We start from the raw sequence: 17,756 nt of genomic DNA on the forward strand, positions 1-17,756 counted from the left end.
CAAAAATTAAGTCAATGTTATGTCATAATTTTGCAGTTTGCTTAAATTGTGATATGGCTGAAAATATTTTAGATGTCTGAGATGTATTATTACCTCTGATAATGAAAGAGCTAGTGAAAGATGCAACAACATCCAAACAATTTTTCAGGTATTGGGAGAGAGACAATTGTCTGTTTCTAGATGGTTTCACCCCAGCTCTCCAACAGCCCTGTAGTAACTAAAGAAATTTTTTACATAAACATAGTGCTAGAAAAGACACTCTCATGTATTTTCAGCTGTCCATAATGCAGTGTAGTAGCTGGGAATAAGGAAAACCATAATAATGTGACCTGTTTGCCATTCACAGTGTCAACCTCAGACAACAGATAACTCCACAGAGGACTGTTCCCAGCTCTGGAGAAAAAAAACCAAAACCGTTCTCTGATTTTGTCCAGTTTGGTTTTAAAATTCTCCATCAAGGTGGCTTCTCCCACTCTCACTGGGAGACCTTGCTGGCAGCAACAGCTTCTGACTTTCACACTACATGCAGCCCGTGGTTCATACAGCATAGCTCCCTCTCAATTTAAATCCAGTCACAGAAGCCCTTGGGATGGGCATTTTCTTCACTCATTCACTACCCCTGTGGTAAATCCTGTAGCGCCACCAAGAACTACTGTGTGACGCGCATGAGAGGGCAGGGAGAGCCAAGTGATCATCCACTGCAGAGCCCACCAAGTACAGGGGAAATGCTGGGACATGATCGTGGGTTAGCTAGTTAGCCACGATTAGTGGTGGCACCCATACATTTTCTTTTCTGCTTGTTTTTTGGGGCTGTTTTGTCTTTTTTGGGGGGGAGTGGGCACGCATGCTGTTGGTTTTTTTCATACCATCAAAGGGAGTGACAGGTCTCAATCACAGTATTATAGAAAAGCTGCCGTTAGCAGAATTTAATGTCAGAAAGTAAATTGTCTCTGGTTATTGACAGGTTACTTGCTGGCATCTTCCAGAAGATGGGTGTCTTTCAAAAGGCATCTGTGTCTTTAGGGTGTCTTTCAAAAGGCATCTGTGTCTTTAGGAGCAAGTTCTCTTTGTGAAGAATGACCAGGAGGTGTGGGGACTCCCCCATTAATTGAAGGATCACCCCACAACCATACAGTGATTCGTCACCACTGGCACATAATATATATAACTGGTATAGGTTCAGCTTACCTACCTTGGCCCGCCTCAGCAGCAGACATTGAGTCCTAGAAGGAACATGAGCACTCCCCACAGGGCAATTTTTTAAGACAGATGGGATATATCCCTCTCCACTATAAAGATGACTGTCTTAGATGAGAGACCTAAAAGTTTTGAATGGCTCTAATTAAATAAAACCAGTCCCACCCAGGTATATTGGGGAAGGACAACCTTCTGTGAATTATATATTTTTTTTTTTGTCCTGGACATTAAGTCACTTCCAGGCTGTGAGTATCCCCGTAAAATTTTCTGAGAGGAGATGATAAAAGAGCAGAGTCCATTGCTGATGAGCCCAAACAAGTTAAGGGAAACAAGAGACTAGCAATAATATGTAAATTTTTTGTAAAGGCACTTACGTTGTCTTTATTAATTTGTTCTTATAAAACACTTTGAACGCTGAAGTCCCTATCTGTGAATGGAGAACCAGCCTATAGCATGCTTTAGACGAGGCTGGAAATCTCAGGTGCATTTAAGTGAAGAAATATAGGCACAAAAAAGTAGTGGGGAAAACATGATAAAATACCTGGACTGTGACTTTAAAGAGGTCCAAAATGGGCAGTTTGAGAAGTTAGGTCATGGCACGCAACCCTATTAAAAAATCAGTGGTGATGTGACCAAAATAACAGATAAAGTAGACTGATGGATTTCTTTCAAGATTTTTCCTTCTTCCCCACAAGACACTAAAAAGGATCCTTTGGACATCTGGAATAAGAAATACAACCCTATCATGAGCAAAAAGTTGTTTAATGGGAATGAAAAAAGCAAAAATATATATCCATTGGACCATGAAGTCTGCAAGGAGAGTTTCTGGATAAAACTTAATGCATTTATTAACATGCAGACTAGGGGATACAAAAACATTGTCTACTGGCACAAAATTATTTTCTTTTGTTGACTGTCAGGAGGGAACATAAGGGGCTTCTCAAAGTTGTGACTAAGCTCTTAATAAGTGGTTCCTAAATGGGCCTATCTATGTCTATAACTAAATGAGCTGATCACGTTTTTCAGAGTGCTAAGACCCAGTGATGTCTGCTGAATCGCCAAGGAGGCGCTGACAGCTCCATATATTTTCGGAAAAAATAAGCTACTTACTTCACTTGCTAGAGGAAAAAAAATACACAGCCTAAAAATTCAGTGCCATATCCCTTTCAACAGGGTTTGTCCAGGTGGATGTATCCCAAGTGCTTTCACCACTCCCTACGATGCTGAATAGGCTGACTTTTCTCCTCTACCCTGAGGAGCTCTATTTCTGTAACAGTCTGTGCAGAACAGGTCCTCTCCTCCATGATTGCTGGGTCTTCCTCTTTCTCCATTCTGGAGGGAAAGCTGGTGTCACAACAGCTCACTTCAGGGGGCTGGGGAAAGGGATCACAGCCACCACATGACATAGCATGAACCTCTACTATAATTATAAATATTTATTAACAGGTCCTGTAAAAAATGAGGAAGATGGTGAAGATTTGCTGTTCTCTCCTCCTCTTAAGTTTGCTCAGTGGGCAACTCAACGCCAACCCTGGACTCAAAGTGAGGATCACCCAGAAGGGGTTGGAGTATGGTATGTGTGATGTTTTCAGGAGCTGCTGGTGGTATTGCATTGAACCCTGATATGACAGATCTAGGGAAGCGAGGGCAGTGGGAGGATATGACCTGATCACAGGCTATAAAGAAAAGGAAAGTTTAAGAGCACAATATAGCAGATACAGTAAGCTGCTTGACAGCATTGTACATCATATTGAGATTAATTTGATTTCAGATATTGAATCAGTAAGTTCAGTTCTTGCCATGACTAGGAGTGAGATCTGAAATAGCACTGCTGGGTCTCAAATAAGATACCCTCTTCTATCTGACTCTGTCTGTCCCATCTCCTAAGCCAGAAGCACACAACTATAAACTCCCAGACAGTATCAAAGGCAGCTGAACTGATCACTGTTTTCCTGTAGCCAAGGAGGTTGGGCTGGAAATCCTGAAGCAGAATATGGAGAAGGAGCATTTCCCTGATTTGAGCGGCTATGAGAAATTTGGGCTTGGCAATGTCAAATACAACATCTCAAGGTAAGTATTCTCTCTGGGGGCAATTTGTGTTCGACTGAAATTTGAATCTTGTTTTGTGTTCACCCTGACTCATGAAATGCAAACTTCTCCTTTTCTCTCCCTTACCTCCCTCATGCTCTAGAATACACGTCACTGCTGTTGAATTCCCCAGTGCTTCCATCTCCCTCATACCTGGGACTGGGATAAAACTGGTGATTGGAAATGTTTCTCTAACCATCAACATGAACTGGAACATAAGAACGTGGATGTTGTACGTACAGCCTCACGTGTCCTGGGATTTTTCTTGATGGAGAATATAAAGATAAAAATGCAAAGTTTAGTTTTTCTTGTGACCTCTTCATGGCAAAGGTGCTTTTTAACAGCTAGCAGCAGTAACCCAGGAGACTGGTCCTTCTCAACAGGGCTGCTGGCCCCCTCAGACATGAGCACTGATAAAGAGCCCATGGCTGAGAAGCACCTCTGCGAATAGTAAAGGATTGATGCTCTAGCTGAATGCTGCCATTGTCCAGCCTGAAACCTAATGACACATTTAGAAAAACTGTAGTACGGTGGGTCACAGTCCAGTATAATAAACCCTCCCAGTGCAGCTACACTGTTAGAAACCTTGTGCTATGCCTCCAAGAGATACAGCTAAAAAGCTGATAGAAAATGGACAAGCAAATGGCAATATCCTTAGAGCAGTCTCCACACCTTCCTAGTCCCAGGCTGTTTCAGAGGAAAGAAATCCCTCCTCCTCTTCCCCACAACTCACACTACCTATATTGCTAAACTGACTGAAGTACAGCAGCCCCTGATCTGCACTTCTGGGCTTCTGCTGTCAGGGACAGCAGGGTTGGCTGCCTGCAAGGGGAGGGGACCCGGGAGCTGAGGGTGAAGGCATGGCAGGAGGGGCAGTGCCCTCGCTGGCAAGCGCCCAAGACAGGCAAGCAGAGCAGGTTAGTGGCAGTGGCCAGGAACAGCCACCAGTCCAGATTGCCAGGCAAGTCCATAGTGAAGAGCCAGGTCTGAGGCAAAGCCAAAAAGTCAAGCCAGCAAAGCACTGTCAAGATTAACTAAGTACAATGTCGCACATAGGTGTACCTACAACACAGCTCGAGGAAAGACCTGAGCTCCAATGCAGCTCGTAAACCAAGGGTAGAGACCCCCAATGAGGCTTTTCACAGCTCTTTCTCATAACCAAGCTATGAGCAACTTGATCCACAATAACACAGCTTCACCATGTTGGAGCTGGTCTTGAGCATGGGATGCCAAACCCCTGGGAGGGGTGGGGAAGAGGACACAGAGCCCATTGGGGCACTCCAGGCGCTAACGTGGGTTTGCATCGACCCTCCTCAGATATCAACAGGTTAGATCCCGGTACAGCTCTCTTGCCCTGTCTTATATCAGGCATATCCCAGTTCCCTCTGCTGTTGTCGCAGGTCTGGGAAGTGGAACAATATACTTTATAATAGTGAATTATCTACTTTCCCAAATGCATCATTTTCCAGAACTCCTAGCTGGAAATCTGTGTAGAATACTATTTTTTTTGCAGACGTAATAGAATCTATTTTTGTTATGAGCAATGCAACAAGAAGTATTCAGATAGATAGCTTCATCTTCAGTGAACAGAAGAGTCCATTTAAGAATTGAGTCTTGAACATTCATTAAAAATAGTTTTTTCAGTTTATTTCTTTATTTTTACTTTATGCAGCAAAGACAGTGGAAGAAGCACAGTGTACATTTCAAAGGTGTTTGTTACTGCAATCTTTTCAACACCTCTGGATAATGCAGGTCATACATCAATATCACTTACCAGCTGCCGGACAACCTCTGGTGATATAGACATCAAGTTGGATGGAAAAAGTGGGTAAGTGGAAAAGATCTGTATATACTCTGGGAGAAAATAAGTGTCAATGAGCGGCACAAAGAGAACTTCACAAAATAGGGCACCTATTTTGGCATCTATAGGCATCACGAGTGAGAATCAGGGCCCTAATCCAGTGTTAAAATGGCCAAATTTGACCATTGTCCTTGTATTTGTGCACGCTGTCCCTTGACTAGACGATAAATACAGCACTTCTGGTCAGATCAAACAATCCCTTGTGCTTCTTCAGCACCCACTTCTTTCCAAATACTGCTCTACTCTTCAACTCTAGGTAGAAGTGACATGCTTGTACTATGCTTTAAGTACTCCTAGTCATAGTGCTATCAAAACCGAACAGAACCAGACTGCTGTCTGTTGTGCAGACTGCTGTCTGGTTACAACCCTGTGCAACACTATTTCATTGTTTTCTTGTACTTCTCTCACTGTTTCAGTACAACTCTTGTCACCTGGTTTTAGGTTTGGGTTTTTGTTTGTTCACTTGTTTTTACTTGTATTGGAAGTTCCTAGTGCAGAGACTAATTAATTATTTATTCTGTGTTTGTACATGCATGATGGTGGTAATATGAAGAATCCCATAAAGATTAATCTACCCAGGCTAATTGGTGGGATGCCTAGTGGTGAAATTATCTCCTTTTAAACAATGGCTCTCTGATAGTTGTTACATTTCAGAAAGTTCCCTTGTGTATTAGAATATCATACTCAGAGGCCATTAAATTCATGTTCTGTGGAGATATCTGATTTCCTGTTAATGACTGTAGTACTTGACCCATGAATTGCTTTCTTCCTTTCCTCTAGCTTTCTGCATAACTTCTTTATCAAGTATCTGAAGAAACCCATTCACAGGAGCTTGGTCACTAACGTAAGCCTTTCAAATTGTGTAGGGGAGGGGTTTAAAGAATGACTTTCACAAGTCAGTGCTGTAAACTTGGCAAAGGAAGAACTAGAAAAATAATATAGTCCTATTCTGGTCTGATCAGCACAGTCAACATTTTGCCAGCCAGAAATGCTTCCAGATAAAGTGCCAAGTTCATGGCCAAGATATTGACTAGTCCACAGCTAGGTTCAACTAAGGCAGCAGTAGGGCTGGAAAATGTATTTTCCCATTCCAATGCAGAATAAGTCTCTGCCTGTGTACCTACAGGCATCCTGGGGTTTGGGTAATTTTTATACTCAGCAGACACAACACAGATTGGGTGATGCACAGAGAAACTGTAGTACATCGCCTGATAGTATAATATATTTAAACTTCATCCTATCAAAGAGGTGAGTAGTTCTGATGGCAACCTGCCCAGGGCCTCTGAGAGGAGACAGAGCTTGAGATGGCTGTGATTCTGCCCCAGGACAGGAATCTCTCCTGTGAGACCAATGTGAGATCTCTGTCTCCTTCTTGCGCTATTTAAGGCTGTGGTTTTGTCACCCCCATCAGGCTGCCTTTGGCAACTTCCCACTTTGTTGCCTAAAGGCAACTCTGACATAGGAGATGTTTACATTGCACGAAGTAGAAACCTTGGGGAACCAGGTAGCTGAAGAAAAGCTAGTTTAGGTGTTTTGACAAAAAAATGCTGCAATGTGTGTCACGTAAGCAGATAGATTTGCTAGCACACAGGTAAGAGGTGCTTACCCACGCTAATTGGGCCGTAACTTGAGTGTGCTTTTATACAGTCATGTCCCAACATCAGATCTGGGATCCAGTTGATAGATGAAGACCTCCAATCACTGAATGGTGAGTCACTAGTGATATCTTTTCCTTTTGCTTTCTCTCTCCTGTTTAGTGAAATTCTGCAGTTTCCTTAACAGTAGCTGGTCAGCAAAGCCTCCAGGAGAGGTATAAGACCCCACATTCTGTCTGCTCCCTTGCTTACAGGACCACAGTTAAATAAAGGGAGTGGTACTTGGACAAGCAAAGGATATTTCTGAGAAGCCAAGGACTTGGGCACGATTCTCAACTTGTGAATGTGACAGCGTGCACCCCTGTTGTCAGAAACGCCACTTAGGGGCCACACAGCACTGATGCGAAGGCAGTTTTCCCTTCCCTCTCATGCTCTGAGCCCTCCTGCACACATAGCACTTCACAAGCTGAAGCCTGCTCCCCTAGCCTGCCTGGAAATTTAAGTCTTACTTGCCAATTTTTCGAACTTGCCAAAGGCAAAATGAAAAAGCTCCTTTGTAAAAAAGCTTCTCACTTTAACCATTTTGGGTTAAATTTGCAAGAGTTTAAGGCACCTAAAGTATTGGGCAGATACAAGTACCTAAGCTGATCAGGCATCCACCTTTTCTAGGAAAGTATTTGCAAGTTAGAGGCACTTTGGATGCTCTCAGAACTGCTGACAAGAAATCCCAACACCTCCTTATGCCCTGAAGCACTGGCATGGCCATTTCCTTTTTCTGGTTAGACCAAATCTACTTTTCCACAATGAGAAAACATCATACAAACTAAAGAAAATGGTTTAAAGAAGGTGCCTTAAAGAAGGTGCCAGTAGAAACATCAAGCTTTAGGTCAGAATGCATGTTAGGAGGTCCCTGGTTGTGTTTTTCCTTACTCTTTGGAACAACTTGTGTCATTCTCCTTCAGGAACTGACTTAGTTTTAAGTGTACATAAAATTCTTCCTGTCCTTTTTGTAATATTCAGTATTTTGCTTTATCTACCACCCTTACAGTCCTAATGCCAATTGATGATTTGGCTGAAGTAGACTACTCCTTAAATAGCTTGCCAGCAGTATTCCAACCATTCATTGACCTGGACTTAAAGGTAACTGCTTGTAGTGCTATTTGCCAATATTGCTATGGTTTTTATTATTGTAATAAATAATGATAACTGTATCGTCATTTCTAAGATGAACATGATTGCTGTTCTGAAGATTAGGACTCAGTATCTGAGAAGACAGAAATTTCGAAGCACTACTGCATTTGTTATTGTAATAATTTTTTAACAATCCTTTTGTGAAACGAATTATTTAAAAGCCACACCTTTTTTTTAATTGCTGTTGAGTTGGTTAGAGCAAATAGAGAGCAGTAAAAGTTGACTAAGCAAGTTAGAAGAAAAAAGAGGAAGGGAAAGGAGAGAAAGGGAAAGGTATTCAACTTCATCCTTCTCTTGCTGTTGATTAATATCTGGGACTTCTTTGTTCAGTCAGTCGGGGGAAGATTTCTACATATTGCACTAACTAGATGTGTCCCCTGTCAGATGAGAGAGGAAAAGAAAGAGCAAGACTATAGGAGCAAGAATAAGCCTCTGGCACCTTGAATGGGAAGACAGATGACCCTTGAAAAAGCATAGGAGCCCAAGGAGTGCTGCTGAGTTTGAAGGCCTGAAAGTTTCTTGCAAATAAAGGAAAAAATCTTATGTATTGAAACTAAAATCAGACTAATTCCTAATTCTAAAATGACTTGATTGTCATTCTGTGTAAGGTGATTTGGTTGAAGGTAGTTATCATCATCATAGTGCCCAAGATCCTTAATTAAGTTTAAGATGCCTTGCACTAGATGCTCTACAAAGGGAGAATGCAAAGACAGTCTTGTCACAAAGATCTTATAAATTAAGTATAAACAAGAGACAATAGGGAAATAAGAGAGGTGGGAACACAAAGGAACAATAAGCCAGTATCAGTTGGTATGGTAGACACTGGTCTCTACAGCTGCTGTCAAGCTCTTCTGGGTATTGTGGCAACTAGATTTTAAGCAGGGACTTGAGGAAGACTAAAGAGATAACATCATGGCTGTTTACAAGAGCTACTCTCCCACATAAGATGCAACATGGGGGAAAAATACAAAGCGAGCGACTGTTAAATCCAGCAAGTGAGAATTGAATGGGGAGGTCATCGGCAAAGTGACTCAGCACTTTGTAAATGTTTTGATAGTCCTTAAAAGGCAACACAAAATTTAGAGACAGATGGGGAGGAGCTGAGAAAATAAAGACACACAGAATACATTTGAGATGAAACATAAAGGGATTAAAAAAAATCTTAACCTCTCCTCACTTTAAACCAGTTTTACCTTTTTGTTTAATATGGATGCATTTGAAAGTATTAGATCTGCAAGCTTTGGCTAATATCATGGGTAGTGCAAAAGACAACATAGGTGTTTTTAGGATTGTCTGACATAACTTTCTCTCATAGGCATTCTTTTGTCTGCACAAGTTACCGACTTGCTTCTGGGTAGAATCAGGTGCTAATTTTGACCTAGAAAGACCTCTGGTTTTAGAGATCCATTTTGTAATTGAGACCATTGAATAGCTCTAGGAAGCAGTTCTCAGATTTAAATTCCTGGAGATGGAGAAAGGAGAAAGTAAGGCTTTTCAATAAGGACCCTTAGTCATACTCTTCATGCAATATGTAGACCCTTAATTTAGAGGCTTTGTTTTCTGAGGTGGTAGACTGTCTTCAGTAGGTGATCAGCATCTCAAAAGGTAGATCTCAGGTGTCATCTGTGAAGGTGTGCAATCTCTGGAACTTGTCTTCACCACCTGCTTGAAAGCACCAAGGTTTCAGAGTGTACTACAAAGCCTATGTACTCATTTATACACCAAATGAACAGCCTGAGCAAAGGAAAGGAAAGTAGCATCAATTGTCTACAGTCACGTTAAAGTCATATTTTTACTCTGAATTTTTCTCTCTGCCAATACCTTGCAGGGGATAGTCTATCCAGCTGGAAACTATTCTGGCCCTCCCTTTGTGGCAGCTCCCTTCACTATCCCAGACCAAAGCGACTCCATGCTCTACCTTGCCTTCTCTGAGTATTTCTTTCAGACCTCCTCATTTGCTTACTACACTGCAGGGGCCTTCAACATCACCATTGCAGAGGAGGTGAGTAGGACACAGAGGAATGGGGTCAGAGTGGCTCAGGTCATCCAAGATGGGGCTTTGACCTGACAGTTGTCAGCATGTGGCCTTATAAAGCTGCTAATTGGCCTGTGAAGTCCTGAGACAGTAGATCATAAATATGAGGGTATTGTTATGCTCTTTTATTTATGCTCTATATAGATGCCTCAGGCCACAGCCAGAGGTGCCAAGTTCCACTGAGCAAGGTACCAAATACTGGCAACGTTGCTACAAAAAAGAAGGGGTTTGTAGACCTGAGGCACAGACTTTTCTGACATGAACAAAGGATCTACACTGGGGAATTTAGCAGCCTCAGCGGCTGTTTTCTGAGGGGTCTTCACAGACAAAGTACTACAGGGGCCATGGAAGCAAAGCATATGTCAAAGTACAGTAGCTGTGGCTTGGATGCTGGCACACTTAGCTAGCCTGTCTCCAGGAGATCCAGTAAGTCCCAAGACCTATTGCAGCCCAAACTATAATGATACTAAGTGTTTGCTTTCCCAGGAAGTATTTTGGCATATATTATTGGGAATCAGTTTTACGTATACTTAGTCCCTTAAAAATGTTTCTGAGAGCAAAAGGTACACAATTAAAATATCATTGAAATGACAGTAATAACGCATTTAAACAAAAGCCGACTGTGAAGGTCAAATCTGGTAAACTCTTCCATCTTTTTTTATTTTTTTTCTCCAGACTTGCAGCTATTTTAATATAAGCACAGAGGTATTTGGCAGTATCATCCCTGAGGTGAGTATCATTACTTCCACAACCTCTTAGGAAACCACCCAGCATACGTGTCAGAGACCTCACCTCATACAACTCAGATACACTTTGGTGTATCCCACAGGCTTGTAGGGCCAGCAGGGCTCCTGCGCTGGAGTAACAGGCACATGTATGCCTCGTAGCAGCAGAGCAGATGGGCCTTGTCACCTCACACCCCCACAATGAGTTGAATGACTTGCAGTGTTACCAAACTTGGCCCAGAGTCTTGCACATGAATCTGGGCACTGTGCCCAAGCCACAGTTGTTCTCACCTAAAACCAGGTCTAGGCAGGAAAAAGCTTCCAGTCATGGGCCCTGCTTTGAGAGACTTCTGAGAGGGCCTCAGCCCAGAAATAACACCTTTCTCCTGCCCAAACCTGCATAATTGTCTTTGCTTCACTGCTAGCCTGTGACTGACTAGAAGAAGGGAATGCAGTAAAGATCTGGGCAAGTACTATAGTGTCCACGTGCAGGAAACCAAGCTAACAGATGGGCAGGAAACATTACATCTATGGATCAGACAAGGCAGATGCACAGGATTTCCATTTATTTTAGGTGGAGGAGATGAATATAACAGGACAGAGAATATGAGCGTGCACGGCTTCCACCAGCCTTCTCAGACAGAATGAGAAACCAAGAATGAGCATAAGAGACCCTAGGCCCTGAATGCTGAGGTTGGATGAAATTGGACTCATGGTTCAAAGAACTTCACATCCTTGTTTGCTTCCCAGATGATATTAAGTTCTGCGCTCAGAAATCTAAGAATGCTCCACGGGCAGTCATCATATGGTCTTCTCAATAAAATGCCATGAGCATTGATGCTAATATTCCACCCCCTCTGTTCTAAGTAGTGAACTTGGTGAGCCTACTTGCTCTTCAGAAAACGGACAGAGTGAGGACAGTCCAGAGCAGGAACCTGTCTCATGAGATGGGTGAATCTCAAAGTGAATGACTCCTGAGCTCTTTTATTATGTGGCATCACATTCATGTTCCATTCCTTTCCTGTGTTCACAAATGAGTATTTAATTTCTCTCAAAGTGATATAGACGAAATCGTATTCCTAGAGTGGAAGGAACTTTCCACTGCATTCCTGATGTGGCCAATACTGTTAATTTATCACCACAGAAAATGTCTACTTCCAGCTTGCTTGAAAGAATCTTATGTTGGCAGATGTCCTTAACCTCATCTTAAGGAATGACTTAAAAATGATTGCTTCAAGAATGAGAAAATACGGTATTCTGATCTGTTCTACAAGAAAAGCATTTTTCTGTCTTTTTTTTTGTCTTGGAACCTTACAGGTAGCCAAATATTCAGTTACACCCTACCCAGTGATGTTGAAGCTAATGGCTACTGAAATCCCTATCATCAGCTTAGAGCAGGATTCCTTCACGGTAGAGATTCAGGGCTCCATGGAGGTGTTTGCTGTTCTGCCAGACTCAACCACCCAGTCGTTGTTCACAATGAACATAGTAAGTACAATGCACAAGGTGACCTTTAACTCAGGGTTAAATATGTTTGTTCATTCCTTCTGTTAAAACTCTGTACAAGAAACAAAGCGCCAGATTCCTAGTACTTAAACATGCAAATTACCCTTAGTCACAGGTGGTGCTTATGTGGCCTCACATAACCTACAGAACATTTCTATGGCGAAGAACATTTTCCTATGGACAAAAATCCAAACATATAGCGACTCTGATTAACCAAAGTTTTGTTCTCTGGAATGACAGTTCTGCAGGCATGAGTCATGCCTCTTGGCAACTTGTTCATTTAACTGAAAATGTCTTTGATTAGTGAAATCTCATTACCCACATTTCAGCTCTTGTCACTGCCATTCAGATAAGCAGACATTTACTATGTGCAGCCTTGCATGGACCATGGGCTAGGGATAAAGTTGCATCTACATGAAACAGCTTCTGTACATAACTGGGAAGATGGTATTTCTGTATTTGTGACTAATTCATAGCAAGGGTCCTGGTTTTTTGTGTCTGGTAACCCATGGTTTCTTTCTTCTGCAGGCAGCCAACACCAGCATTGCTCTGAATATATTTGACCAGAAATTGATGGGCTCACTATGTTTGAACAGGTAATACAACCTGGGATGGAAGGGATTTCCAGCCATTTGCAAGTGTTAGCAATCCCAACATTAGCAGTTTAAGCACGTGATCAGATAATCATAATTTAATGAATGTGTTTCCCTGGTGAGTTCATCTGCATTAGATTTGCTAATTCTGTATGTGGCTGTATTTGTACAGTTTAGAGGAGTCAGGAAGCTTCTCTGTGACCACTGGACAACTGCCACAGTCCCCAAGGGACTGCCTGCCAGCTGTGGATTGCTGCAGGGCAGTGGTCTCCTTGGACTTCTCTGCTCCTGACATCTACTCTCCCCTCTGAGCTAAATAAATGAAGTGTGCAGGGCAGTTATGTTGACCATGAATCATCTGAAAGCTTCCCTCATCCCTTTCCAGCTGGCAAGATGCAACCACCTGTACCACTAGGAAAGTGCAGAGGGGTCCAGGACATGGTAAAGAATCCGGACCCCTGCAGTTCTCCTACACTGATATTCTTATAGCAGAGATTCTCCAGCTAAGGCACTGCAACTCCCAAGGGTCAGAAACCTGGAGACCAGAGGCTTGGGCATTTAGACATCTAATATGTCACATTTCATAGAGAGAAGCTCTGTATACCAGGACCTCACAGCTGGGAACTGAGACCCTGATTTCACAAAATTCCTTTGGGAAGACGGTTATAGGATTAAGAATATGCAGAGTTCGTCAGGGCACAGTAATGTTAGGAATTTAAGGAGGACAGTGCTGTTAGCATTTTTTTTGCAGCAACATTCAAAGAGAAAAAACTAAAGTGTGCTGAGAGCTGGTTCTGTGGAAACTCAGCAATCATGTTTTGAATACACGTTCGGATACTTGAATATGTACTAATAAGTATTTGAATTTGGAAACAGAGACATTAGCAACACAGCCATCAGCAGCAGTACCATATGATGAACAGAATTTTTCTTCCCACCCCGGTAAGGCTCATATCAAAGCATTATGTAGATGTACCAAAATCCTTGCAAAATATCCGAGAGCCTGCAAGTCCTTGATGCTAGTTCTGGTAAAGTCAATTGTCAGTAGGATTTCCAAAACACAGCACAGAGGGAGAAGCACACTCATATTGCTGACTAGCATACTCTTTTGCATGCATGCTCAGCAACGCCCTAAGAAAACCACCTCTTTCTCTATGAGGCAGTATGCATTGCATAAAATATATTGCTTCCAAAGTCTCTTTACAGATGTTTCTTAAGGCCTGGAGCTCTACAGCAGTGACTGCACATGACTAAAATAACATGTGTTTATCCTTTCTAGTGACTCATCTTTTTTCACTTCTTTCCCTCAGGCTCCAGTTCTCCCTAGCTCACTCCAATGTTGGCTTTTTCGAGGTAAGTGGATAGTTTAAGCACATAGGAAACACAAACCGGGAGTAGCAGTGATAGCAAGGCTAAAGAGTAAGCAGCTACATTTTATTTGTATTTCTAAATCATTTGGCTTCATTCCTGGGTGGCTCTTTTCCTGTCCTCTGGCAGGCACCTCTCTGCTGCGGACTTAAAAGTATATTCTTTGGGGCAAGTTAGTGCTCTGAAAATGAGATATTCTGTAGTTCCCCTGACTGGTGTATCATATTTCATCAGTAAGCAGAGAGAGATCTCAAATAATAACAGTGAATGCACAGCGGTAATCTGAACTGTAGCAGCAGACGGAGCGGTGTGCTGTCTAAGCGATCACATGCACGACTGAGGCAAAGGCACTCCATGTGGTGCACTGGTGCTCATCACAGATGCTCAAAATTACAGCAGGGAATGGGAGCCAAAATACTAGTCTCAAATGCCTGAAATGGTACGCTTACAGGCTTAGAGGGGAAAACCCTGCCTCCACAGAGAGTCATTTAATTCTGAGTACGATCAATCCCTTCTGAGTAGCTGAGGAGAGAGGATTAAAACTGTTCTGGTCCTGCTTTACTATTGGTGATAAATTATCTCACAAATAAAGGAAATAGACTGTTTTAAATGAAAACATTGTCCAAGCATGATGAAAGCCATTTGTATTTTTCATCTCACTTCCTTTGCATCATTCCAAAGACTTAAGATCCAAAGTTCACTTGAGTTTATGACTCTTTTGGGCCAAATGAGAGCTGAAAGTTGAACATGAGCCTACTAACTCCAAGATTAGGGCATGACAGTTCTACCGCTATCAGGAAGAGATGTCTAACTCAGATTTCTTGTCTGTGGCAGATTTCGCTTCTCGAGAACATCCTGTCTTACATTTTACAGACTGAAGTAATTCCATCAGCTAATGGTAAGGCTGTATTTCAAAGCACCAGCTAAAAGCTTCCAGCAGAGTGAGTGATCGTAGGAACTTCTACTGACTTCCTGCTTAAGTTTCCAGTTCCCATCAACTTGAGTGGAAAATCACCATCAGCCAGTAAGCAGTGGAAAGGAGAGATTGATCTGAAGGAGTTTAAGTCTGTCCTCTCACTGACACTGTTCTGCAAAAAGGGCAAAAAGAGCTTGGAAACTCATAATTCATCTGCCTTCGCCTCACTCAAGGTGGCCCTAATGCATCAGTGAGAAGCATGTCTCTAGCCTGCACACCTGCCTGAGGCCACTGTGTGTGAAATGTATTCCTCTTTATTAGACCAGCAGAGGGTTTTTGCTTCTCGTAAATCTTATTTAAGGCCCTGGAGGGAGACATAGCTTTGTGCCAGCAGCCCTCTGTACTGGGATGAACTTTACCTTCCTTAATTAACGGAGACAAATAGGAACAGGTTCTAATGATGTATTAGAACATTATTAGAATTATTACATTATTATTACATAGAACAATTACATTATTACATCTATTACCTGTATTAACAACCCCTCAGGGCACAAGGGACAAATCACTAAGTATCTAATATGTTGAACATGAAATGCCTTGGTTTGGCTACAACAGGTTGCCAAGAGAAAAGCATCTGTAATTCTTTTTCCCCATTGGTAAATGAGCATCATATCTACCTCCCAGGGCTGCTCGTGAAGACTAAGAGGTTAATTGTTGTAAATGACGTAGAAATCTCTGGATAAACAGGGTTGTTGAAGGGCAGGTATTTATTATCTTTCCAATGCATACCTAAATCATTGTGTTTGTCTCTTTTTTTTTTTTAAGCTAAACTGTCAAAAGGATTCCCTCTTCCCAATCTGGCCAATGTCACCTTGACGAGACCTCACATTACAATTGTACAGGTGAGATTTTGACACTCTTATGAAAGGCTATCCCTTATGAAAGTTTATCATCCTTTTTTTTTTTTTCCCCCCATGGTTTGTTTGGGTTTTTTTTTTTGGCTAGGCATTTTTTCACCTTCTGTTTGCACAAGAAACTTGCTGGATTTGAGCTAGTTAGGGAGTAAAAAGCCCTGGGTTTAAATTGAGATCTGTAATAATGGTAAAATCCTATTAGAAACAAATTTATCCTTCTTTCAGAGGAAAAGTTAGAACTGAATACATTAACCATGGAGTGATCAAATGCACAGCTTGCTCAGCCTTACAAGCTGCAATTCAGTGTGAAAACAGGTTTACCTTTAACATTTTGTTCAAGTTTGGCCAATCAAAACAAATTAGAATTATCACTATTCTGCTGCATTTAACAGCAATAGTTGAAATACGAAAGGGAGGTGAATTCAATTTTGTGTACCTAGGGTGACTGGATTTTGTTAATAATTGGTGATAATGATGGAGGCTAGTAGTCAAAAGTAGTTAGTGAGCTCTCAAAGTATTCTCTGCCGTCTGGTTATTCTTCTCCAAATCTAGCCCTTAGTTTGAACATACAGAATGCTGCTAGACAATCAGTACAAGGGCATTGCTGACAAACAAACTCCCAGAAAACTGGTAAGCCTGTTACATTTCTCCACTTGTTTACCAACTTCTTAGTTATTTTCAGCTTTGCAGTGACAGTCTCAAATCCTTGTTTGTGGTTAAGCACAAAGCACAACTCAGGAAAGGAAACACAAAGGTTGTTTTTAATTTTTCTTTGCATCCCACATACCTGGCAGCAGCCAGCTATGCAGTCCCTACAAAATATAATTGCTTGGAGACTGCTTTCAGTGGCACTAGTTGCCAACAGTCTTATAGGCTAATTATGAATGAAGGATTTTAGTGGTTCTGTGGGGCCCATTCCCCACCTCACTTTCTCTAACCAGCCTCCTCATCAGTAACTAGGAATGAGGGAGGACACAGGAGAATTGCTATGCCCTATCAGCATGAAGGGGATTTCTATTTAAAAGCGAGTTCTATAGTCTCCACTTCCAGTCCCGGTCTATTGGCTATGGTCAATAGGAAGAAAGATAATTCTTCCCACTTCTCATAGATAACCATATTAGACTGTGATGGGCTGCTCTCTGCAGGTTCATTGCTCTGTATGCACTGACAATGGGGGAAGCTTTAAGGACAAGTTTAGATTAGATGGCTAATTCTTAAGTGGCTCAAATTAGGTAAAAAAATAATCCCACCTTGTGATGATTGCCCAATTGCCTCAAGGCTCAGATGAACTTTCCTGGGTAGGCTGTATGATCTTTACATGTCCCTTTTGTTGCTAGCATGGTGCAAAGGGATAGCACCCAGTGAAAGATGGGGCTTTTTTGCAAAGTTCAAAGGACAGAGTTTAATAAAACTAGTTACTTCCAAGGCTCAGCTGTTCTCAGTAGATTTTCTGACCTTACACACCAGAATCGAGTTGAGAATTAAAAAAAAAAAAAAAAAAGACAAACAACAAAGCCAACCAATCAAAATAAGACCTTCAATTTGTAATTCATGGCACTTCAGTGACTGTTCTTCTCCCCACAGGGATACATGTTGATTTCTACTGATGTCCACTACAAACACTAAAGGAGAACAGAGACCATTTGCTAAGCATGAACTTCAAATCAATAATGTGACTCTGAAGGCTAAACACTGTCCAGTTCTGCTGAAATGTGTAACTTGTGCTCTGACAAGGGCAATGTTGTCCTGGTTGGGGGTGAGGGG

At 41.9% G+C, this 17,756-nt stretch overlaps 1 protein-coding gene across 1 annotated transcript in view; it reads left to right on the forward strand.

The window, feature by feature from the left end:
* The window catches only part of BPIFC (BPI fold containing family C), a 40,869-nt gene extending 25,540 nt beyond the window's left edge, over nucleotides 1–15,329 (forward strand). The window contains exons 17-26 of the mRNA XM_087766009.1: nucleotides 3,156–3,267; nucleotides 4,958–5,113; nucleotides 5,927–5,990; nucleotides 7,762–7,881; nucleotides 9,761–9,934; nucleotides 10,643–10,696; nucleotides 12,010–12,180; nucleotides 12,727–12,794; nucleotides 14,102–14,144; nucleotides 15,141–15,329. Of these exons, the coding sequence (XP_087622135.1) occupies nucleotides 3,156–3,267; nucleotides 4,958–5,113; nucleotides 5,927–5,990; nucleotides 7,762–7,881; nucleotides 9,761–9,934; nucleotides 10,643–10,696; nucleotides 12,010–12,180; nucleotides 12,727–12,794; nucleotides 14,102–14,144; nucleotides 15,141–15,329 (1,151 nt within the window). The remainder of the gene's footprint in view (nucleotides 1–3,155; nucleotides 3,268–4,957; nucleotides 5,114–5,926; nucleotides 5,991–7,761; nucleotides 7,882–9,760; nucleotides 9,935–10,642; nucleotides 10,697–12,009; nucleotides 12,181–12,726; nucleotides 12,795–14,101; nucleotides 14,145–15,140) is intronic.
* Nucleotides 15,330–17,756: the final 2,427 nt, after the last annotated feature.

Source organism: Nipponia nippon, unplaced genomic scaffold (assembly GCF_047370975.1).
Source record: "Nipponia nippon isolate SJK-2023a ecotype South Korea unplaced genomic scaffold, ASM4737097v1 scaffold_3, whole genome shotgun sequence".
NCBI classification, from domain to species: Eukaryota; Metazoa; Chordata; class Aves; order Pelecaniformes; family Threskiornithidae; genus Nipponia; species Nipponia nippon.